Source organism: Channa argus, chromosome 13 (genome assembly GCF_033026475.1).
Source record: "Channa argus isolate prfri chromosome 13, Channa argus male v1.0, whole genome shotgun sequence".
Lineage (NCBI taxonomy): Eukaryota > Metazoa > Chordata > Actinopteri > Anabantiformes > Channidae > Channa > Channa argus.
Window position 1 is genome coordinate 12,156,524 of NC_090209.1, and position 19,524 is coordinate 12,176,047.

The 19,524-nt window shown below is 39.0% G+C and overlaps 1 protein-coding gene across 3 annotated transcripts in view; it reads right to left on the reverse strand.

Annotated features, from left to right (window-relative positions):
* cacna2d3a (calcium channel, voltage-dependent, alpha 2/delta subunit 3a) overlaps nt 1-19,524 on the reverse strand; it is a 105,574-nt gene that overhangs the window by 41,425 nt on the left and 44,625 nt on the right. For 2 of the 3 annotated variants that reach the window (XM_067528083.1, XM_067528081.1), the window contains exons 6-13: nt 17,018-17,149; nt 15,813-16,024; nt 14,825-14,899; nt 12,490-12,579; nt 11,723-11,836; nt 5,602-5,680; nt 3,103-3,236; nt 1,925-1,942 (exon numbers count right to left, since the gene is read on the reverse strand). In XM_067528083.1, coding sequence (XP_067384184.1) covers nt 1,925-1,942; nt 3,103-3,236; nt 5,602-5,680; nt 11,723-11,836; nt 12,490-12,579; nt 14,825-14,899; nt 15,813-16,024; nt 17,018-17,149 — 854 coding nt within the window. The remainder of the gene's footprint in view (nt 1-1,924; nt 1,943-3,102; nt 3,237-5,601; nt 5,681-11,722; nt 11,837-12,489; nt 12,580-14,824; nt 14,900-15,812; nt 16,025-17,017; nt 17,150-19,524) is intronic. The other variant, XM_067528082.1, reaches the window with a different exon arrangement.

Genomic DNA, 19,524 nt, shown 5'->3' on the forward strand with positions numbered 1-19,524 from the left:
GGTCAGAGAATGAAAAAGAACCCCTCTTGCCTCTAAAACTCACAATCCCCACTGATACAAATACCCACACACTTACACCCCTCAGAGGGCTCAGATACATGCCCTGGTGCCATGTTTGGTGTCTCACAGGATACCTAGTAATCTAGGTTGCTGTTACAAATTGTGCACTGGTGGATGAGGTGACCTTGTTTCCTTGGAGACCAAGCTTAATGATGTTGGTGCGTGTGCACTTTGAAGCCAATGCCCTCAGTAGGCTCTTGGGAAAACTAAAAAATACCCCACTGGAAGTGGAATTGAAACAAACCCATTCCATTTTTACTGTTTTGAGAATATCTATGAAAGCTCTCAATAATCCTAATCAATATTAAAACTTTTGCTTTGAAGGAGTGAAGTTTGATTTCATCCATTGTGACATTTTGAACTTCCTACAAATTAATGCTGTAATCAAAGTGTAATCAACTTCTCACAGCTTTCTCAATTGTCTGAGTTCATGCTTATTCAAGTATCAGCCTTGTTCTTTGAAAAAAAAACTCTCCTCTTAACCCCATGTTGTTATTTACATCCTTTGCAATCATTTCTAAACATTCCCTGATATCCTTCAACTTTGAATCTCTTACATTTGTTCTCTCATCCTTCCAACACCTGTCCCTAAATATCCGCTCAGACACACTCCTCTCACAACCACCTCCCTCCCGTCATCCCTGAGCTCCAGTATCAGTTCATCCGACAGAGTGGGAAACACAGCCAAATGAGCCAGAGAATGATGGATGAAGCTGGCGAGACCAAGGATAGGAGGGAGAGGCAGGGGAAGAGGAGAGAAGGTGAAAGCAGGTGGAGGGAAAGAGCAGGAAAGGGAGATGCAACATGTAGCAGAGGAGGAAAGGGGAGAAGAAGGATGGAATGGAGAGGAAAAAGGAAAGGATAACAGGGACAGCTGGTAGGATGGTACACAGCAGCCTTAGAACACAAATCCAAGATTATCACAACTTTCTTATCAATAAACCAATTCCAGGATTATTGCTAACTTCATATCAGACATTATCACCATGCAGGGTGTGTGTGTGTGTGTTTCACTATCTTTTCAAAGCACCCATGCCAGAGCTGTGCTGGCGTGATTAGATTCAAAAACCAGTGTAGCTTCATTGCTAATCCCAATTATCATGTCTGACAATGTAATATTAATTTCTATTTTCTGCTGAGCCGCTTAGATGTCAATCAGCTCAGGTCTATCACACTAACAGTACTATGTCAAACATGTGGCCTGCCAGCTGTCTGATGTGACTGCTCTGTGCTCAGCTCATGCTGATGGGGGGGCAAAGCTCGCTTCTGTTCCGCCATCATGGTTGTTATGATTATAGAGCTGCTTATCTCAACCCACATATGATTCATAAAACACTGAGAAATAAAACGCTTTAGGTGATAAAAAGGCATCACAACAGATCTTCCTGCCAGTCATTATATGCTATTGGATTTTCACCCAGAAGATGACAAAACAGCTAATTCTGGAGAAGTCTACCAAAACAAATAACACAGGCAATCTTGTTTTCACACCAAAATCACACAGTCAGAAGAGCCTCACACTTGCATACATGGTCACAGTGCCAGCTTCGGAGATACTGACAAAGCATGGTCAACACAGCATCACCAATGATCAATGAGTGTGAGGATGTGCACAGAAGTGTGTGCATGTTTGAGCAAACGTGCAGAAGAGAACCTGAACTGACGACAACCACAATGCATGGTTGACAAGCCACATGAAACACAATAAAAAAATGCCATGAGTATGGTAGTTAGTCCACCCAAATTAGGCCTTCAGCACACACACATCAGAGACCAAAATGCACATGCACATGAAATGCACATGAACATACACTAGGCCTCAACACAGAACAATGCACTGATGACCTCAAATCAAAAGTTTTACCTTTTGTGCTTGGGGGAGCTAAAGAGAACAGATTCGGGAGGAAGCGAGAAGGAGGAAGAGGAGGGGGGAGGGGGGGAGGGTCAATACATTTGTGCATAAGTGTCAGAAAGCCTTTCTCTGCTGTTTCCACTGAATTGAGTTCCAGCACCAGTAGGTGTGTTAAATTCACTGACATTGACTTGAGTGCAACTTTAAAAACTGTGAGAGGAGAGTTTTATGGCTAGGAGGTTCACGGCAGATGAAACAACACTTAAGCTGCTCCTGACTGAGTCAGTGTTGAGTGCATGTACTTTGTAATAAATGGATGGGTATAATGAGGACAAAACAGGCAGAGAAAGACAGAAAGGGGTAAAATAAAACATGAGGAGTATGAAGAGGATTGCAAAGAGAAAGAGACTATTTTCCTGTGGAGTTGATAGCCTGCCGGTGCTGTATTTCAGCTTCAGGGTACTTACCTTTGTCTCCTTATATTTTTGAAGCTCTCTGTCTCTTAATCTGTTCAGAAACATCTTAGGAATATTGCCTACTGTTCACTGTCAAACGCGATAACTTAAACAAAAAGAGGACCACTGTGCACGTATTAATACTCTAGTATGTAGAGAGAGATGGAGATTACAAACTGCAGTGAATTTTGTCACTGTTTGTCACTTTGTTCTACTCCACATGGAAGTATAACATAATGAAATCACCATCTCTAATAAACTGTTTAATTTCTGTGTCCAAATTAAACTCGTAACTAAGTCTATATAATGTTTGTTTCTGTGTGTTGGGGTAGGATACAAGGTTAATAGACCAAACCTTCAATGTTCGGCTCATGCTACACAACTCCTAAACACACACAGGAGGCCCATTGACTTAATAGTTCCATCTGCTATGTGTACCCATAGACACACACGCGCACACACACACACACACACACACACACACGCATGCAGCACGTATGCAGTACTAAACACATTTTCAATTTAAATTTATCACTACCATTCTCATTTGGATTATACAATTCATCCAACCGAAACTTGCAAATGTAATTTTCTGAAAACATGCTGAAACAAAGTACATTGTGAATTAGGTTTTGTTGTTAAAATTATTGCCCATGGTGTACACAGTCTACTGTAGCATGTGTGTAGTTAGCAAGCAACTAGAGTTCAGTACCACGTGAGAGATAGTCAACTCACAGTGCTATCAATATAGGCCTCAGTCCACACTGTGTCGTGCTCCCGGTCGATGACCTTAGGACGACTCAGCACATGGAGATACTCCATCACATTTTCCTGCACATCTGCCAATGTAGAAATTTGAGTGAAGTAGCCTGCAGAGAGGCAGAGAGGACATGAGGAAGAGAGAAAAATAAAAAAGATGAATCAGTTAAGTTGCCAACAGTGGAGTGTGAACTGGTTCAGTCTTCTCACTCACTGTGCTGCCCCAATACACCTCAGAGGTAGAGCTCTGAATCTTCCAAACTGTTACACTGCTGTAACTGTGACATCAGGTTGGCTACATAATCTTTTTTATACCATCACTTCGATTTTACTTACCGTGGATCTGAAGCAGAGAAATTACCTCTGAAATACAGTACAGTAGGCAGCAGATATTGGCTTGATGAAGCAGTCAGAAACCTGGATACGTGTTTGAGCAATATCTGAAGAATTCCCCGCAGTGATGTGCAAGTGAGAGCAAACCAGCATGGGTTTGTGAATAGATAAGTGGTATATAAATGTAATGGAAAAACTATCTCAGTTAAACCAAATGTGATGCCATTTCTTACAATGGTAATGCCACCATTATCATGCTAATGTGTGTGTGCAGGAGGGAATATACCATTATCTCCGCAGGGGGACCGAAAGAGAGAGTGGAGGAGAGGAAATCGGGACAAGGAGTAAAGAGTAAGACACTGAGAAGGAGGCAGAGTGAGCATGAGAAATAACAGAAAACAAGAGAAATGAGAGGGACCAACACTTTTCTACCCAAGCATAAAAGCAGCAAACTGCCTCCATCACCAAGGCAGCCAAGGAGAAAATCATAGCTGGAGGAAATAGATTTTGGGGTCATCGTTCCTGGCAACAACCTTTATTCCACTGTCACAAAAAAGCCAGAGTCTAGACACGATACACACATCTATGATGGATGCCATGTTTCTCACAAACAGTGGAACTAAGGAGACACTTTATCATTGATAAGCCAACTTTACAACTGTGATCGAACAAACACATTTTTTCAAAATAAAAAGTTAAGACTGGAAGCATATAAACTACATGATTAGTGCCATAACTACAGCAACAAGAATTGACTTGACTTTGAACTTGACCTGGATGTGAACGTTGACAGATTCCTCATTTTCATCCTCAGAGAAACTGGGACCTGATACATTATTCCACCAGACAGTACAATGACAACACAAGCATACTGACTCACATCACGCACAAAGCAAACTGCCTTGGTCTAACTGCATCGTTCATCACAGTGGTGAGTGAAAAATGACTACCCCTTGTAAAAAGGCTGAGGGCGTCCTTCTGGCTGAGCCACTGGGGCCAGGGAGATGAGTTGGGAAGAGAAAAAAATGAACACTCCCTGCTTTCAGTGACATGATACACCTGTCCTACATACAGGGCAGGACAGCCGCAGCATGATCTGGTCAAGATGAGGGTATTAATATATTGTAAAGGACCTTGGTGTGGGTGATATGTAAGCAAAAATAAAAGGTGTCCTGACACCTCAAAAATGGAGGTGAAAAACATCAGGATGCGAGGCAAAGCTGCCCTACACCACAGAAGTTAGTGAACGTATCGAAAGCTATCTCATCTGGGTTTTAATAAAGACTCTATCTTTTTGTTGTTGATTGCCAACCAAATACCTTTCTCAGACTGCATATAAAGCCTAGTAGTTAGTATAGTAATAAGGTTTACCATAGCCTATCTCAATCCTAACAATCAATCCGCTACAGTGAAATCAACTCTTTTGCTGGAGTTCGAATTAGTGGTGTTGTGCCTATTTAGCAGAGAGAAGACTTCTATAGTACACTCCTGCAGACTTAAATAAGAGAGAGGATGTCACTGTCACATGTGTGAATCAGTATCTGGCATTCAAACACATAATACACCACTAACACTCTCAAACTGACTGGATAGTTTATCCAAAATTACTTCAAAGCAAAATGGTGGATGACCTTGTCCTCTTATCTACACACATATACTACACACAGCTAAAAACCCACGCACACCCCTTGTGTGACCTATGCCTTGCCTGTCTTATCTATGGGAGTGTGAGGAAATGGAGCCAGACTGTCTCTGTCACCCGCCTCCCAGCTAAATATAGCCCCTAAAGGAAAGTGTTCTGCACACGGAGACAACATTACCACACACAAAGAAGATGGAAAGACACATCAGATCAGGACTTTATGCTTAGAGGAAGATTTAACATGACATATCTGCTCTGCACAACTGCAATCAACTGCCTCCTGTGATATACAGACGCTAATACTGATGAGCACTGACAAACATGTGTCGATGTAACTACATGCACACACACAGTCACATATGCCAAACAACCCACACAAATCCTAAGCTTCATAATGTATTCATTTTGCCTCACCGACGGCAACATGCAGCAGCATTGCTCTGCAACGGTTACGAGGAGAAAAGTATACTGCAGTCAATGTATGTGTTGTGAGATTTCACCTTTGTTAGCACATGCCATCCATTTTAGATTTTCTGCGAAGGCTGACTCTCGACCAATCAGGTAAGGGAATATACGAACCTGCAGAGAGAGCGCAAATAGCTTCCGTCAGTCATTTTAATGGCATTTTGATAGGGAGCAACACGCCAACTCTAAACAAGATAAAACTGTCATAACTGGGCAGAAAGCTCATTCTTTCCCTGTCAGTCATTAACACACCCAATTTCCCCGTTTAACAAAGACAATTAAGGACTAGAGAAAGTTTCATACTTTTATCAACTCAAGAAAATAAACGAAAAAGGATTACCAGGTCATTTTGAAATTTAAGATAAGCATATCTAGACTCTGCAATTAGAATCAGTAGAAATGATAAATCATGAAGCAAATATTTTGAGTTGAAAAAGCCAAATGTGAGTTGAAAAAGCCAAATGTGAGTTTCATGCGCTCACTCCAGAGAATCTTCTAAACTCTCTGCTGCCAAAGTCATTTTCGCCCAGCAGTGCTCAGCAGTGCTCAGTTGGCTCTAGCAGCAGGTGTAGCTGGCAGGTGTGTATATAAATGCATGTGGGTGTGCATGAGTGTGTGTGAAGAGCATGTTGCCAGATTGGACCAGATGCAAGCCTCTGGGGGCACAGCTGCCACTGTTCCCACTCCTGCATTTTTTACTGCCTCCCTTCACCCTGACAGCATGTGTCAGGGTGTTGTGTGTATCTATGCATGTTCATACACAAATGTCTTGATGTGGTTATGTGTCTTTATATGACTTTGGACGACTGCACTTAACAGAAAAGTGAAGGAAATTGTAGAAATATATTTCATGTAAACATGGCATTTCCCTTTTGAGGAATACTTTGAGGATTGCCATTCAAGTCATATTTATTTCATATTACTGCGTAATTTCTAAACCAGTAGTGATTATAACAGATTTGTCAGAAGATATAACCACAGGCAGCTAATTGTCTTGTAAAGATATTATTGATTCACTGTCCAATGTAATGAGTTTCACTGTGAATAACTACAGTTGTCATACAGACAGTCATTTTCTAGACTCTAATCATCTTCTATTCATACAAACAACGGAGCTGATCATGACGATTCTATGTAGGGCTGTGAGTAGGAGGTGTCACAGCGGGATCTATTTGTGGTTAGGTTTTTTCTTCCCTGGTATCCAAGGGGGAGGTCAAACTACAGTAAGCTGGTTATTATTTATGGAGGAGCTTTACAGCTGAGGTAAGCACAGGAAAATAGTAGGACCTCTAGCAACAGCATGCAATCTTCAACTTATTTGACTGCACAAATGTTACAAAGGCAGCCATAAAAAAACATACACATGCATGCAAAACTGTAAAGGCACAGATCTGTATCCACTGACGTGCAGTTCTATTCGTGTACAAGAGTAACTTGTCCTCAGGCAAGTTTCAGATTGATACAAACTTTTGGATTACAAGTATCTTTTGTTTAAAAAAAAATGCGATTTAGGTAAAGTCAACAAAAAAGCAGCAGGGTACTATTAAACTCAGTATATTAACTAATCACCAAAAATAATCATCCAAATCAGATTTTTGTCTCTACACTCACAAACAACCAACAAAGCAACACCCTCACACAGGTAGGGTTAGGAGGCAAATGTCTGTTTGAATTACCTGCCCTTTGCCACAAGATACCAAAATGACAGACAACATCTTTTACAATGGCACCAAAACAGCAACTGGTCAAACACTTATTTCAACTTAGAACATCAAACACACTGGAATGCAACCGTGCTAACATGGCCGGATGCCTCAGGTTTAGGTTTGGGCACAAAATGAACATGGTTACTTTTAGTTACAACGTTGTAGTTTTGCTTAAATTCACTAATTTCTCACGTGACATTTGTTACATGACCATATCTCACATGACTGGTTACAATAAGTAATAGAACGTTTTTTACACTCTGGATGCTCTCTGCTTCCATCCATCCACCGTAACTTCCTCCTTAAACATGTTTGTTCTTAAATAATACTACAGCAGGTATCTGCGTTATGCAGGACTTGCACCAGAGCCAAACCTTAATAGGCTGCTGTCTCACTAATACGTGTGCACCCGTCCATCAGTGATGTTTACATGGACTTAACTAAGCAGGTTACAGTCGGCTCCTAACTGTCATGTAAACGGGAAAGCTTGTTTCCAAAACCGAGATGGTGGGATTAGAAGAACTTGGTTTCCCCAGGTAAATATCTGACGATTTCTCTGCCATGTATATGTGTAACCAGGTTTCTAATAGGCTTTCTGCAACCGCACATGTGCGTAACGAAAGGCTGCAGACAGGAACACACAGTGGAGTGAAAGGCCGAATGAAAGGAAAGATCTTTATCAGGGTTATGCCACCTATTTATAAAAGTAAATCAGAAAACTTAACTACCACAAAGTGCATTTTAGAAGTCTAAGTAAGTCACTTTCCCCATGGATTTTGGAAACTCAGACAGTGACTATTGCTGTCCGATTCGCCCCTTTTTTCCCTTTTTCTCCCCTGTGCTGTCACTCTGCTGGAACACGAATACACACAAACTAAGAAAAGTCAGAAAGCAACAATTTTTGTAAAGTCTATGAGCCAGGCTTCCAAAATAAGTGAAAAGTGGAGGAGAAATTACTCCTCTGCTGCATATCTACGCAGATTTCCAGTAACCAGGTTTTTTAAATGCGTGTAAACACTGTTCAGTGATTACAAGAGAATGCTGACATCTTCAGTGCATGTAAACCCAGTCCATGTCATGTGTTACGTTAACATTTATTATGTAAACATTCATGTTCAACATTTCACTGGTGCTGTGCTTTTGTAAGGTTATACTACATGGGTTTTGCACTGTTCCAGATTAACAGCTGGCTAAGTGTTATGACGTTGCAGTGTATGAGTTGCAAAAGGCATTAAGTTATGTTTATTATCAAACCACCCCTGTTTTACAGTATCGTCGGTTAAGTGTGAGAATTGGTTCTAATATTTTACTGATTAGTGATTGGGGTATTTTATATATTTTGTTTTGTTATCAATCTCTACTCAACTGTGAAGTGAGAATTAAAGGCAGCAAAAAAATGTTTTTTCATTCCCATTGGTAACTTTTCTATTAACAGCAATCCTTTTAATTTCAATTGTTAATATGTGGAAAAAATACAAACTTTGACAGTCAAATCCAAAGATCTTGATAACCTTCTGCCACTCTTAAACATTAAGTTAGAAGCTGATTTAATTTCTCATTTACATTTTTTTTATCTATCTTTTACCTCTAATGAAATCCTTATCTTGAAGGCTACCTTTCGTTGCATCATTAACAAAAGCTGGTGAACCAACACAGGCCTAATCCTAATTAGTCTATGCAAAGTTTCAGGAATTGCTCATTTCTAATCACTTTCTAAGTTTTATTCTAATAATATTTTATCTTAATATCGATCTGGTATTTTAAGATGAGCATAAGGAGGTGTGTGTATAAGATATTCACATAAAAACACTCGCTGAGCTCAAAGTCTAATAGAGAGTGTTAGAGTTGGCCGTTTGTTCACAAACGTAGTACCAGTTCAACTCAGCTCATCTCTTCTCTCTCTACTAGCCGTTGGTAGCAGGTGCTTCATTTTGATAGGTGAATTCCAGAAAGTACCAGACCAGGATGCTAACACTTAGTGTGGCCTTCTGACACCATCTTCATTGCCTCTATCCATGCCTGCTCACCTAGCTCTTTGCAGTTTAACCAGACTATCTACCTTTGCCTCTGCCACACGCTCCTCCTGGGCTGAAATTCTGAGTAGTAATACTTAAGACAGAGGAACCTCTGAAACTTCTCTTACCACATACATCTACTTATGTCATCTACACACACTGAGCAGTTTGTGTCAGGCACATGTCATGTCAGGCGCCTCCTTATTCACAAACAATTACACTATCCACAAATTTTGCCTGATGGCAAAAGCAAAAAGAATGCAATTACAAGTGACTTGAGCCCTTATTATGCAGTGGAAAAGACAGACAGTGCTTGGTTGAAATGCCTTTGCACTTAGCCTGAACTAGATTCTGACCAGCTTCTCAGAAGATGAAGCACATTGTATTTTCAGGCTCTAGGCCACGGGGTGTTTCATCTTCTCACCAGTTAGGGCCATTCTTCTGACCCTATTACACATGGACTAGTGCAACTGTGCCTCTATTCTGTACTGCTGCAGTGTAGCCCCCATGTGATAGTTGGCCCTTTGATAGTGGGACAACAATACATGCAGAAGACAGGGGCCTCTGATACACTGTGACATGGGTATGAGCAGTGTGTAGCCCAGCATATTAATTTCCTAAAGCTGAGGAGATAAACTTGAATGAATAACTCTGTGCCATCTTGAAACACTATATCTACTGTAGCTTTCAAAAACTCTGAGGAAACAACGGAAATTTCTGTCACAGAGGACAGTCCATGGATAGTGTGTCAGCAGATCTGTCTGGGGAGCTCACAGCCCCATAGAAAGAGATGGTCCAACTCGTTTAGAGAAGACAGACCACCACTGTTTTAATCAAGGATAAGTTTCTACCTTACTGTGTGAAAAGATCAGATCTCCTGTTTTACACCATTAATTGTTTTCCTTTTCACGTGGAATATTAGGGTCCTGTTGTCCCAAAATTTCCCTTAGACCAAATGATTATGAAATTTAGTGCAGCACATTAAATCTGGTTTGATTTTAAAAATCATGATTATCCAAAACATGGTGAATTAAGAATGTAGTGCAATTTTTATGAAAACAGAAACAAAATAGATCATTAACTTTTGATGTGTTTAAAAATATCTGGCCCCGATTTTAGGATGTGGCTAAACCTCCTCTATAGCAGAAGGAAGAGACTTATTGTTTGTATTAAAATTACAAAGGAGAGTGATAAATTGCTAATAAGACAGAATGATAAAATGTACTGTAATTGTGATTGTTGAGGTAGTGGTACAAAAAGTAAAGACACATTTTAAATGTTTTTCATCTTCATCTTTTGTTTTTTGGATTTTTTCATGGCAACTGTTTCCATTAAGATACTTTTCTATAACCTTTATATGTTCTTATAGATACTTATATATATTTGTTTTTCCTGAGCATGCTAATTCTACAAAGCGGTAAGGTGGAACAGCTGGTTGGATGGAAACCATTAAAACGCAGCAGTAGAGGGACAGAGAAGGAGGGGAGAGAGGGAGATTGGAGAGAGTGACAGAGACTGAAGACTTTTATTATCAGTGGGGCTTCTTCTAAATGAAACTATCTTTCCTTTTCCCCTCTCTGCTGATGGCTGTGCAGACAACACACAAACACAGAATAAAAGCATATTTGGGAAATACTGTAGAAATGGTAATAAAAAGGACTCAGTATTATTGCAAATAACATACAGTTGGCTCAGACAGATTCACATTTTGATGTAACTCTTATCATCTGCTAGACACAATAATTGACTCCAAAAACGTATCCCCCCTTCACAATCACATCCCCGTCACAATCACATCAGTAATTCACTCGATCCCCCACGAAGTCTGCAGGACCTTACAATTTCAAACATTATAAAACATTGCGACATGCATCACAATTGTTTTTTAAGAAAAGTGTTGCATAATCAGGCATTTCAAGCCGCCTTAAAAAACAAGGCTTCACCCTAGCTTCAATTTCTTAAAGACTGAAGACCCTGATGTTTTTTTGTTTTTTTTTTATAAAATAAAATGGCCTAGCAGTAATGCTTTTCTTACCCTGCCCTTTCATTTCACGGCCTGTCACAGGAGCAGCACAATCACTTTGCAGCACAGCAGAGAGACAACTCAGTCTTCGGAGACAGAGCTATACCTAACAATGGGTCAAATCTGAGATTCCTTCATATGCTTTTTCATTTTTTTTCAATAGATCTACTATCTAATTTCATAATTTCTGCCCCCCCGCCTTTTCAAAAGTGAATTTAAAAAGTGATTGATAGCCACAGTAGGGCATTAGTCCACTGCTCTCCAATGTTCTTCATTCATTGGAATACATGTTTACAGCGCCATCAAACAAGGTTTAATGGGGAACGGAACTTAGCAAACCTCAAAATGCAACTGTCCTTGAACACAATGGCAGAATAATTTGATGTGTGTGCTTGTGTGTGTAATACATTACCTTCCTCTCTGGCCAGTTATATTTGGCAAAGATGGCATCATATGTGTCCACTGCTCCATCTGTCACCAACATAATGGCCTGGCTACACTCACTACCCTTCCCAGTCTCATTGAACTGGAGAAAGATGGAAAGCGGATGGTGGAGGGGTTACAACAGGTGAAAAACAAGAAAACTTTTTTTCTTTTACTATTTACATCACACAAAATTGACTTTTTCAATCACTTACCAAACAGTTGATCTATTTTTTTCCTATTAGAGCTTGTAATGTATCTAACTTACTGTACCTTCACATCATTGTAGTTAACTGTATCATATAAGCCAGCTAATGGACTATTAATAGCATTCCTTCTCCTAGAACATTCACACACACAAGAACATTTACACAAGAACATTTACAGTAAGAATACATTACAACCCTGAGATTACAGAGAGGAGTCATTAAGCACAATTGAAACATTTGTCATTGCAATGTACACTTAAACACATATTCCTGAAATATAAACATTTTGAATGAATGAATGTTGCAAATACATGTGTTTCTGTGCTTTAACTGTTTGGTCATAATGATGAGGAGTCAAACAAGTAACCTCTGTCATCAGTGCAATTTTTTTTTGTTTTTGCAAGAATCTGTAAATGTTGCAATTAATTACAGGCCGGTCGTTAATTTTGGGCCACTTGAAATTACTTGTTTTCAGGCTTTATGTGTGTCTGTGCGTTTGAGCGTGTGCACGTTTGTGTATGCTTGCATCAATGAGTGTGATACTTACATCACTGAGAAGATTGAAGGCCTCAGTCAGAGCTATGTCTAACATACCAATGCCTTGAGCAAACAGCTTGTCCAGATGTTCTCGAAAATGCTGGTAAAATAAAGTTTGGAGAGAAGCCAATTTGGGTCATGGTGTCAAAAGGAGATAATTTAACTGTAAAAACTATACCGGGCAACATAATTAGATGTTATTATTGTTTTGATGGAGAAAAACACAATTTTTCTAAGCTTGTTACCTACATAAAAATAAAATGTACAGATATTGATTCCATTTACTCATACTACACAGAGAAGCACATTATTTCACTGAAGTTCACTGTGTGCACGATTTATGTGTGAATAGAGAATGCACCAATTGTCTAACATGCTCTGTAACTCAGCCCTGAGCCAGCTTTGCAGCAACGTTATCTTGACTTGAAATGTCACATATTTATTGAAGGGACCAAAATGACCTGTTTTCCCTCTGCTTTTTTTTTTACAAAAACCATTTGGTCAAGTGTGCATGCATGTGTGTATGTGTATGTGTGTGTGTGTGTGTGTGTGTGTGTGTGTGTGTGTGTGTTTAGTTTTGTTCATAGGTGTGATTGTGCCACAGAGTGAAGCTTATCTCTCAGATAGGCATGTTCAGCAAACAAACACACATGAAAAAGCACTAGCAACCCACAAATAAATATGTGCATTTAAACAACCGGCACTGACTGCACGCTATGGTGAAAAGACAAAAACTTTTCTTTTGATGTGTCTTAAAAGGTTAATCAGTTCTAGCAAAAGGTTGTGCCCTGGAGCATGCAAACCTTACCTTATCGCATGTGTCTTTGAGTGTACGCCAGTTTGTGAGTTAAGATCAAAGTGATTTGTCTCAGCACAGCAGGCTACGTTCAATCCTTGGCGCAGCAGTGTACTAAAAGGCTAGATTCAGAAAGTGTGTGTGTGTGTCTGCTCATGCATGCAATGCTGAATGTTCTCAAGCTTTTGTGCTGAACCACATGACTCAGAAATGTACAGTAAATTGGACATCAAATCTTTCAATGCTGCAGACACCTTTTATACTTGAATATGATCACAGCAATCAATCTGATGCAGCCTGGCTACAGGGACATAATAATGAATTAACAAAAATATCTTAAATTGCAGCTTGCTGAAGCCCAAGGTTTTAATTTTTATGGTAAGTTATTTATCACCAAATGGGGACTGGTGCTGTTCTGATAAATCTATAAAAACACTAGAAAGGAGTTGGTATCGCTGAGCTAAAGCCGTAAGTACTGTGGTGATGTGAGTAAGATAGGCCTGTTTTAAAGCCAGATCAATAGGTAATGCAGTGGTCAAAACAAAACCTGTGACTTGTTTTGGCTTTATTTATGCTTTGATTAGCAAAAAAACTGCGTTAGATTTGGAAAATTTCCAATAAAAATGCAACCCTACAATCTACAGTATATAATGTAAAGCTAATTTTAAATACAAAAAATTATTGTCCCTACTGAAACCACTTTATATGTGAGGAAAAAATTAAAACAGGATGGACTTCACTTCCTCAAATTCCTTATTATAAATCTAAATAGAAAAACAACCACTTTGGCTGGTACAGCCAGACGCATGCGTCCCATCTAAACTTGATAACAGGTAGGATCCAGCTCAATGTGGGGGTTAAATATAAAAAAAAACAGATTTAGAAGGGGAAATTTGTAGCTTTATGGTTCCAGCGCAAAAGTCCCTTCCTGCCCCCAGCTGAAGTAAAAGACATTAGCCTTATCTGCTAGTGCAGACTGCCTCCCCTCTTAGCTGGCTGACTCACACTACGTTAAACTACCATCTGGAATTAAACTCATAATGCTAATCCATATGCATAAGTGTACACTCAGAAATAAACACACTAACTTAAACACTAACAAGCACACACACACGCACACAGACACAAATATGAACACACACATAATCCTACGGTACTCCCACATGGCACATGGAAAGTAGTTGAAGCATTGGCTAATAAACAGCTGCATCCTGGACAATTGGCCTGGACTAACAGAGGTCAGAAAATGCATTTTTAAATAGAATTTTAAAGAACATGAAGCTGATGGAATTTTTAGTGGACACCTGGAGATGGAGTTGATATTACCGAGATAAAGACGAGATTCATGTTACAGACCACCAACAGCTGCAGTCACAGTAGTAAGATTGTTTGTTGTCTGTAGTGTTTTAGTCAGTGTTTCCTAATAAAATTATACATTCTTTAATTATTTCTTCCCACTAACTGACCAGCATCTTGGTCACAAAAGTGTATTGGTGATTTCCAAATTATTGTATCAGGAGAAATAGGAGACAAACAAACAAGGACTCACATCTTTGTTGGTGACATCTGCTTGGACCAGAGTTCCATTCAGACATGGCTCCACATAATGCAATTCCTCATTGTACTAGAAGGACACAAAAGGAATCATTTGAGTAAAAAAAACAAAAAAACAAAAACAAATATTTCTTCAGGGGGTACACACACACAGAGACACACATGCACACATTACACACACTATACAGCACACAGTCTACTTACTGCCTGCCTTTCTGTGATAATGCGTAACATTTCATGCATAAAAATTATTTTAGGAAAATAGAAGAAAATGGATGGTGAATGTGTGAATCAGTGTACCTGTCTTTGTGTGTTACACAGTATATACTGCAGCCATAAGAAAATTTCGGGCACTTTAGACAAAGTCCACAGCAACTCTTAATGAACTTCCTTATACAAAAAGTAACAAAAATAAAAAAGTAAAAGAACAAATAGATGAGTCGAAATGACACAACCTTTTAAAAGTCTTGGGAAAAACAATATGTTTCTGCCTGATTGTCTAAATCTCCTTTTTTTCTCTATTTTTCAAAAGAATAATTTTCAAAATAACACGATTAGGATGTGAAATGATAATGAAGACTTTGCTCTGTTGAGAAAGAGAATGTAGGCTGGCAAAGTGAATGGCAAACATTTCGATGTGAAATATCATCAGACACGCATGTGCCAGTGCATGGTCGCGTACACACACACGTTTACACTCATTCAGTTTCATCAGACTGAGGAGTGATAACAGTGGTTTGGGAGCCTGAAGCAGGATCCAATCAAAACTGTCTATTTTGCAATTTAAATTGTCATTCAGTTGACTGCTAATTGGTTGTGTGACAGGAGAGAAAGCTGATTCGTTCCAGCATATTCTCTGATCTGAGGAGAAGAGGATATGGGCTTGTGTGTTTGCGTGTGTACGTGTGTATCTGTGTGTAAAAAAGAGGTTAAGTACTGTTTGTACCCCCCTCACATTTGTGTGAACATCTGTTTAGACTTACAGCAATGATGTTAAAAAAGTCATCATCTCCAAGCGTATCCAGTATGGAAGAAACAGTCTGCCTGGCAATTGTCAGTCTGAGGCCTTTCATGCTGCCGCTGACATCCACCAGGATAACCACGTCCTTTGGAGATGTGGCAGCCTGGATGTACCACTTCCTGTTACGACAGTCAAAAGCTATGACCCCGTGTTCATCTGGCTTCCATTTAATCCCTTGAAGACCAACAGAGGTGAAAGATAAAAAATAAACTTCAATAGTGCTTGAGCTGCATGACCTGTTCAAAAAGGAAACTGTTATTTTAGTGGAAACTGAAGAAAATTGTGCCCAAGAAATATGTTGCAGCCCTTACAGCTTTCTGCCGAAACACTCACATTTCTCATCTACTTTTTCAAAAAATTATCATCTTTTTCTACTTTTGAATGTTCTCTTTGAACAAATTACAAAAAGACACAGACATCACGATGATACATATTTTAGAGTTTTGCTGTCCACCCAGTACAACAGAGGAGACTGCATTGCTAAATAATTACAGTAAAATAAAATTTAAAAAACATCTAGAACTTTCTCTTGCACTATATGTCCAAATAACAATGAAACAAATCCACACTGTCAGTTGTTTTCACTGGAAAAAAAAACCCACAAATCTTTTTTTCTTTAAGCATAAAATAAAATAATTTAGGTTTATAGTGTCATTTTGCTGCGATGCCTTTAGAGGTCAGAATACGAACAATAGACCATGGAGGCTGCATAGGTCAGATGCAAACTGAGGCATGTTATAGTAAAAGCATAATTAAGGAACACTTCTATGCAAATTCGAGAGGTCAAAAGATAAAAAAATAAAATACCAGAGAAGAAGCTATTGCATCATTTTATTCAGTGCTATATGCTCCAGAGTATGTATTCAGCACGTTATATTCAATGGGCTACTGTTCTTAATTACAGTATGCTAGTTCTGTTTTTATTAACGTTATTCATTTTATCCATCTTCTTCATCTTCTTTAATATCCACAGTCTCTCTCACCTGTCTCTACTTCACCCCCCCCCCCCCCCCCCCCCCCCCTCCTCTATCCACTCCTCCTCTATTCACCCTCCTTGCCAGCTAAGATTCCCACACAGCCTTCAATCTGTTTTAGGGAGACAAAAGCTTGATTACAAACACACATCCACTACGCAACACAAATCTACCCTCACAAACAAACACTTACCTGGATACTGTCTGAAAAAGCCTTTAGCACTGCCAAAGTACTGCCATATGAGTGATGGGTCTCTCTCAAAGTTGTCCACAAACACTTTATTCAAGGCCTCAGACCAGTACACTCCATTGACAATTGCCGAGTCTAAGGTTTAAAGGGAAAATATGACAGGACAAAGACAAGGCCAGGGAGGAGAGAAGAAGCACTTTGAATAAAAAAACACAGTCCAAAAGCTCAGAACAGGTATTGTGCCTGCCCATTCATTCATATACCATCACACACACTACACCAACAAAAATTACTATTAGAAGTTATTCTTCATACAGAAGTACAGAGGAAGAAAAAGTAAAAAGATGGCAGTAGAGAAAAATAAAGATAAAAAAGAAAAATAATAGGAAAGACTGTAGATCATGGATTACTATGACTGAGTATCTTCACAGACTGCTCCCAGAAGACTGCAGACTATATTGCCCATTGGAGGCAAAATACTGGTCAAAATTGACTCGAGACATGTATCTGATATTGTGACATCTGTTTTACATTTTGTGAAAACAATTTGCAGTGACAACAAATAGAGCGAAAATACAACCGCTAAAACCTGCTTGTGTAATTACCAAACCCAAGGCACCGTGGCCTATAATATCTGGGCTGTAACACTAGAGCACTTTTCCACAAATACTGTAGCTCACCAACACCACAGCTAAAGGACAGAAATGCATCAAGTAAAAGTTTGCTGGTTTGACTAAAATTTAAATCTAAAATCTTTTTTTGTTAGTTGTTTGTGTTTGATTTCTTCAAAAGAAAAATATTGATTTTGATTAAATTACATTGTTCAATGTGGTTATTTTGTGGTGTCTTTGTAAAGCAGCATTAATGTGTGTACATATGTAATATACAGCTTTTGTCTCGCATAACTATTTCTGTTACAGTAATTCTGTCCATAATAACTGTGATATATGATGATGCTTATTGAAGTTTTGTTATTGTTGTTTTTTGACAGGCTGAGAAAAATGACCAAACAGCAAAGCTTATTGTGGTTGCTTACTACTGTGGCTTTGCTTGGTTCAAAAGCTGAGCAGGGAAGCTTGGAGTGGAAATGGATGAACAGATGACAGACACAATCATACAGTAAGCCAATTACACAAAAGCCTTTAGAAAGAGATAAACAAGAAAGCCACAGAGGCCGACGGAAAGGCAGGCAGAAAATTACTGGGAAACAGACAGACAGACAAGTACCTAATGGACAGAGAGAAAGAAAAGCAGATAACAGATTTCCCATCATCTCCTAAGCTGGCAACATTGTTCTGCTGTCAACAGTCATGCCAATAAGCCATGATTGAATTAGTCTTCTGGAAGCTAGCACACTGAAGCCCTCTCTTGACTGTAAACATGCAACCACCTCTGTGGAGTGGAGTGTAGAGGAGGCTGGATTTGATCCAGGCCCTATTTACACAACAATACAGTGGCTTCTGTTGCAGCATGAGTGTCTGTTACTATCTGAACTCATCATGATGAGGAAGAAAGTGTGGTCTCTACTTTCCCTTTAGGCTGAGATTTTAACTTAATTTCATCTCACCTACTACTTTGTGTGTCATTTTGATCAAAGAAGCTCCCATGATTCCATGAAGTGCACGTGTTCTTAGATTAGTACACTATTAGTAGATCTGCGTAGTTTACCCCACACACCACACTTTTAGCTCAGTAGGGAGGGGGAGTGCCTGTGCTCACATGAATGTAAAAAAATACTCAATACTCTAATATATCAAAGAGACTAAAAATGTATCATATGAAGTGTACTGACCTGCTGCAAATGAGTACATGGCTTCACGGCATCTATATTATATGATTCTGTCATGTAGCCTAATAATGTATGTTGCTGTCAGTTGTGTTTTGGCTGCAATGTGAGTTTGAAAGATGGATGTTTGATGTGATGCTTTCCTCCTGCAATGAATCACCGGGGGCACAAAACTCTCTGCTATCATAGACTGAACCTCCTATTTGTCACCCCTGCCTGGTGCAGGGTGAACGTCCTTTCTTATGTTAGCATGATCAGATTTCATTTTCAAGAATATAATAATAATAATAATAATAATAATAATAATAATAATAATAATAATAATAATAATAATAATAATAATAATAATAATAATAATAATAATAATAATAATAATAATAACAACAACAACAATAATAATAATAATAATAATAATATGACTTTTTCACCAGTGCAATTTTCTCTCTGAAAACTCCATAACTGAAAGTGACACATGTACACCAGTACACAAATTACACATTTCCTTGTGTAATTCCTTGTTGACAATACTGCCAACACTGTATTATTATCACTGTATTATAAGATTATATTGCAAATGCATTCCAATTTATTTATTGAAGGGCAAAATATGTATATACATAAAATACTTCAATGTTTTAATCATCTTTCCTGATTAAGACTCTCTCAGACCCAGAACAGAACAGTGAGTCTTTGCCCACTAACAAACTTCCTGATGTCATAACCA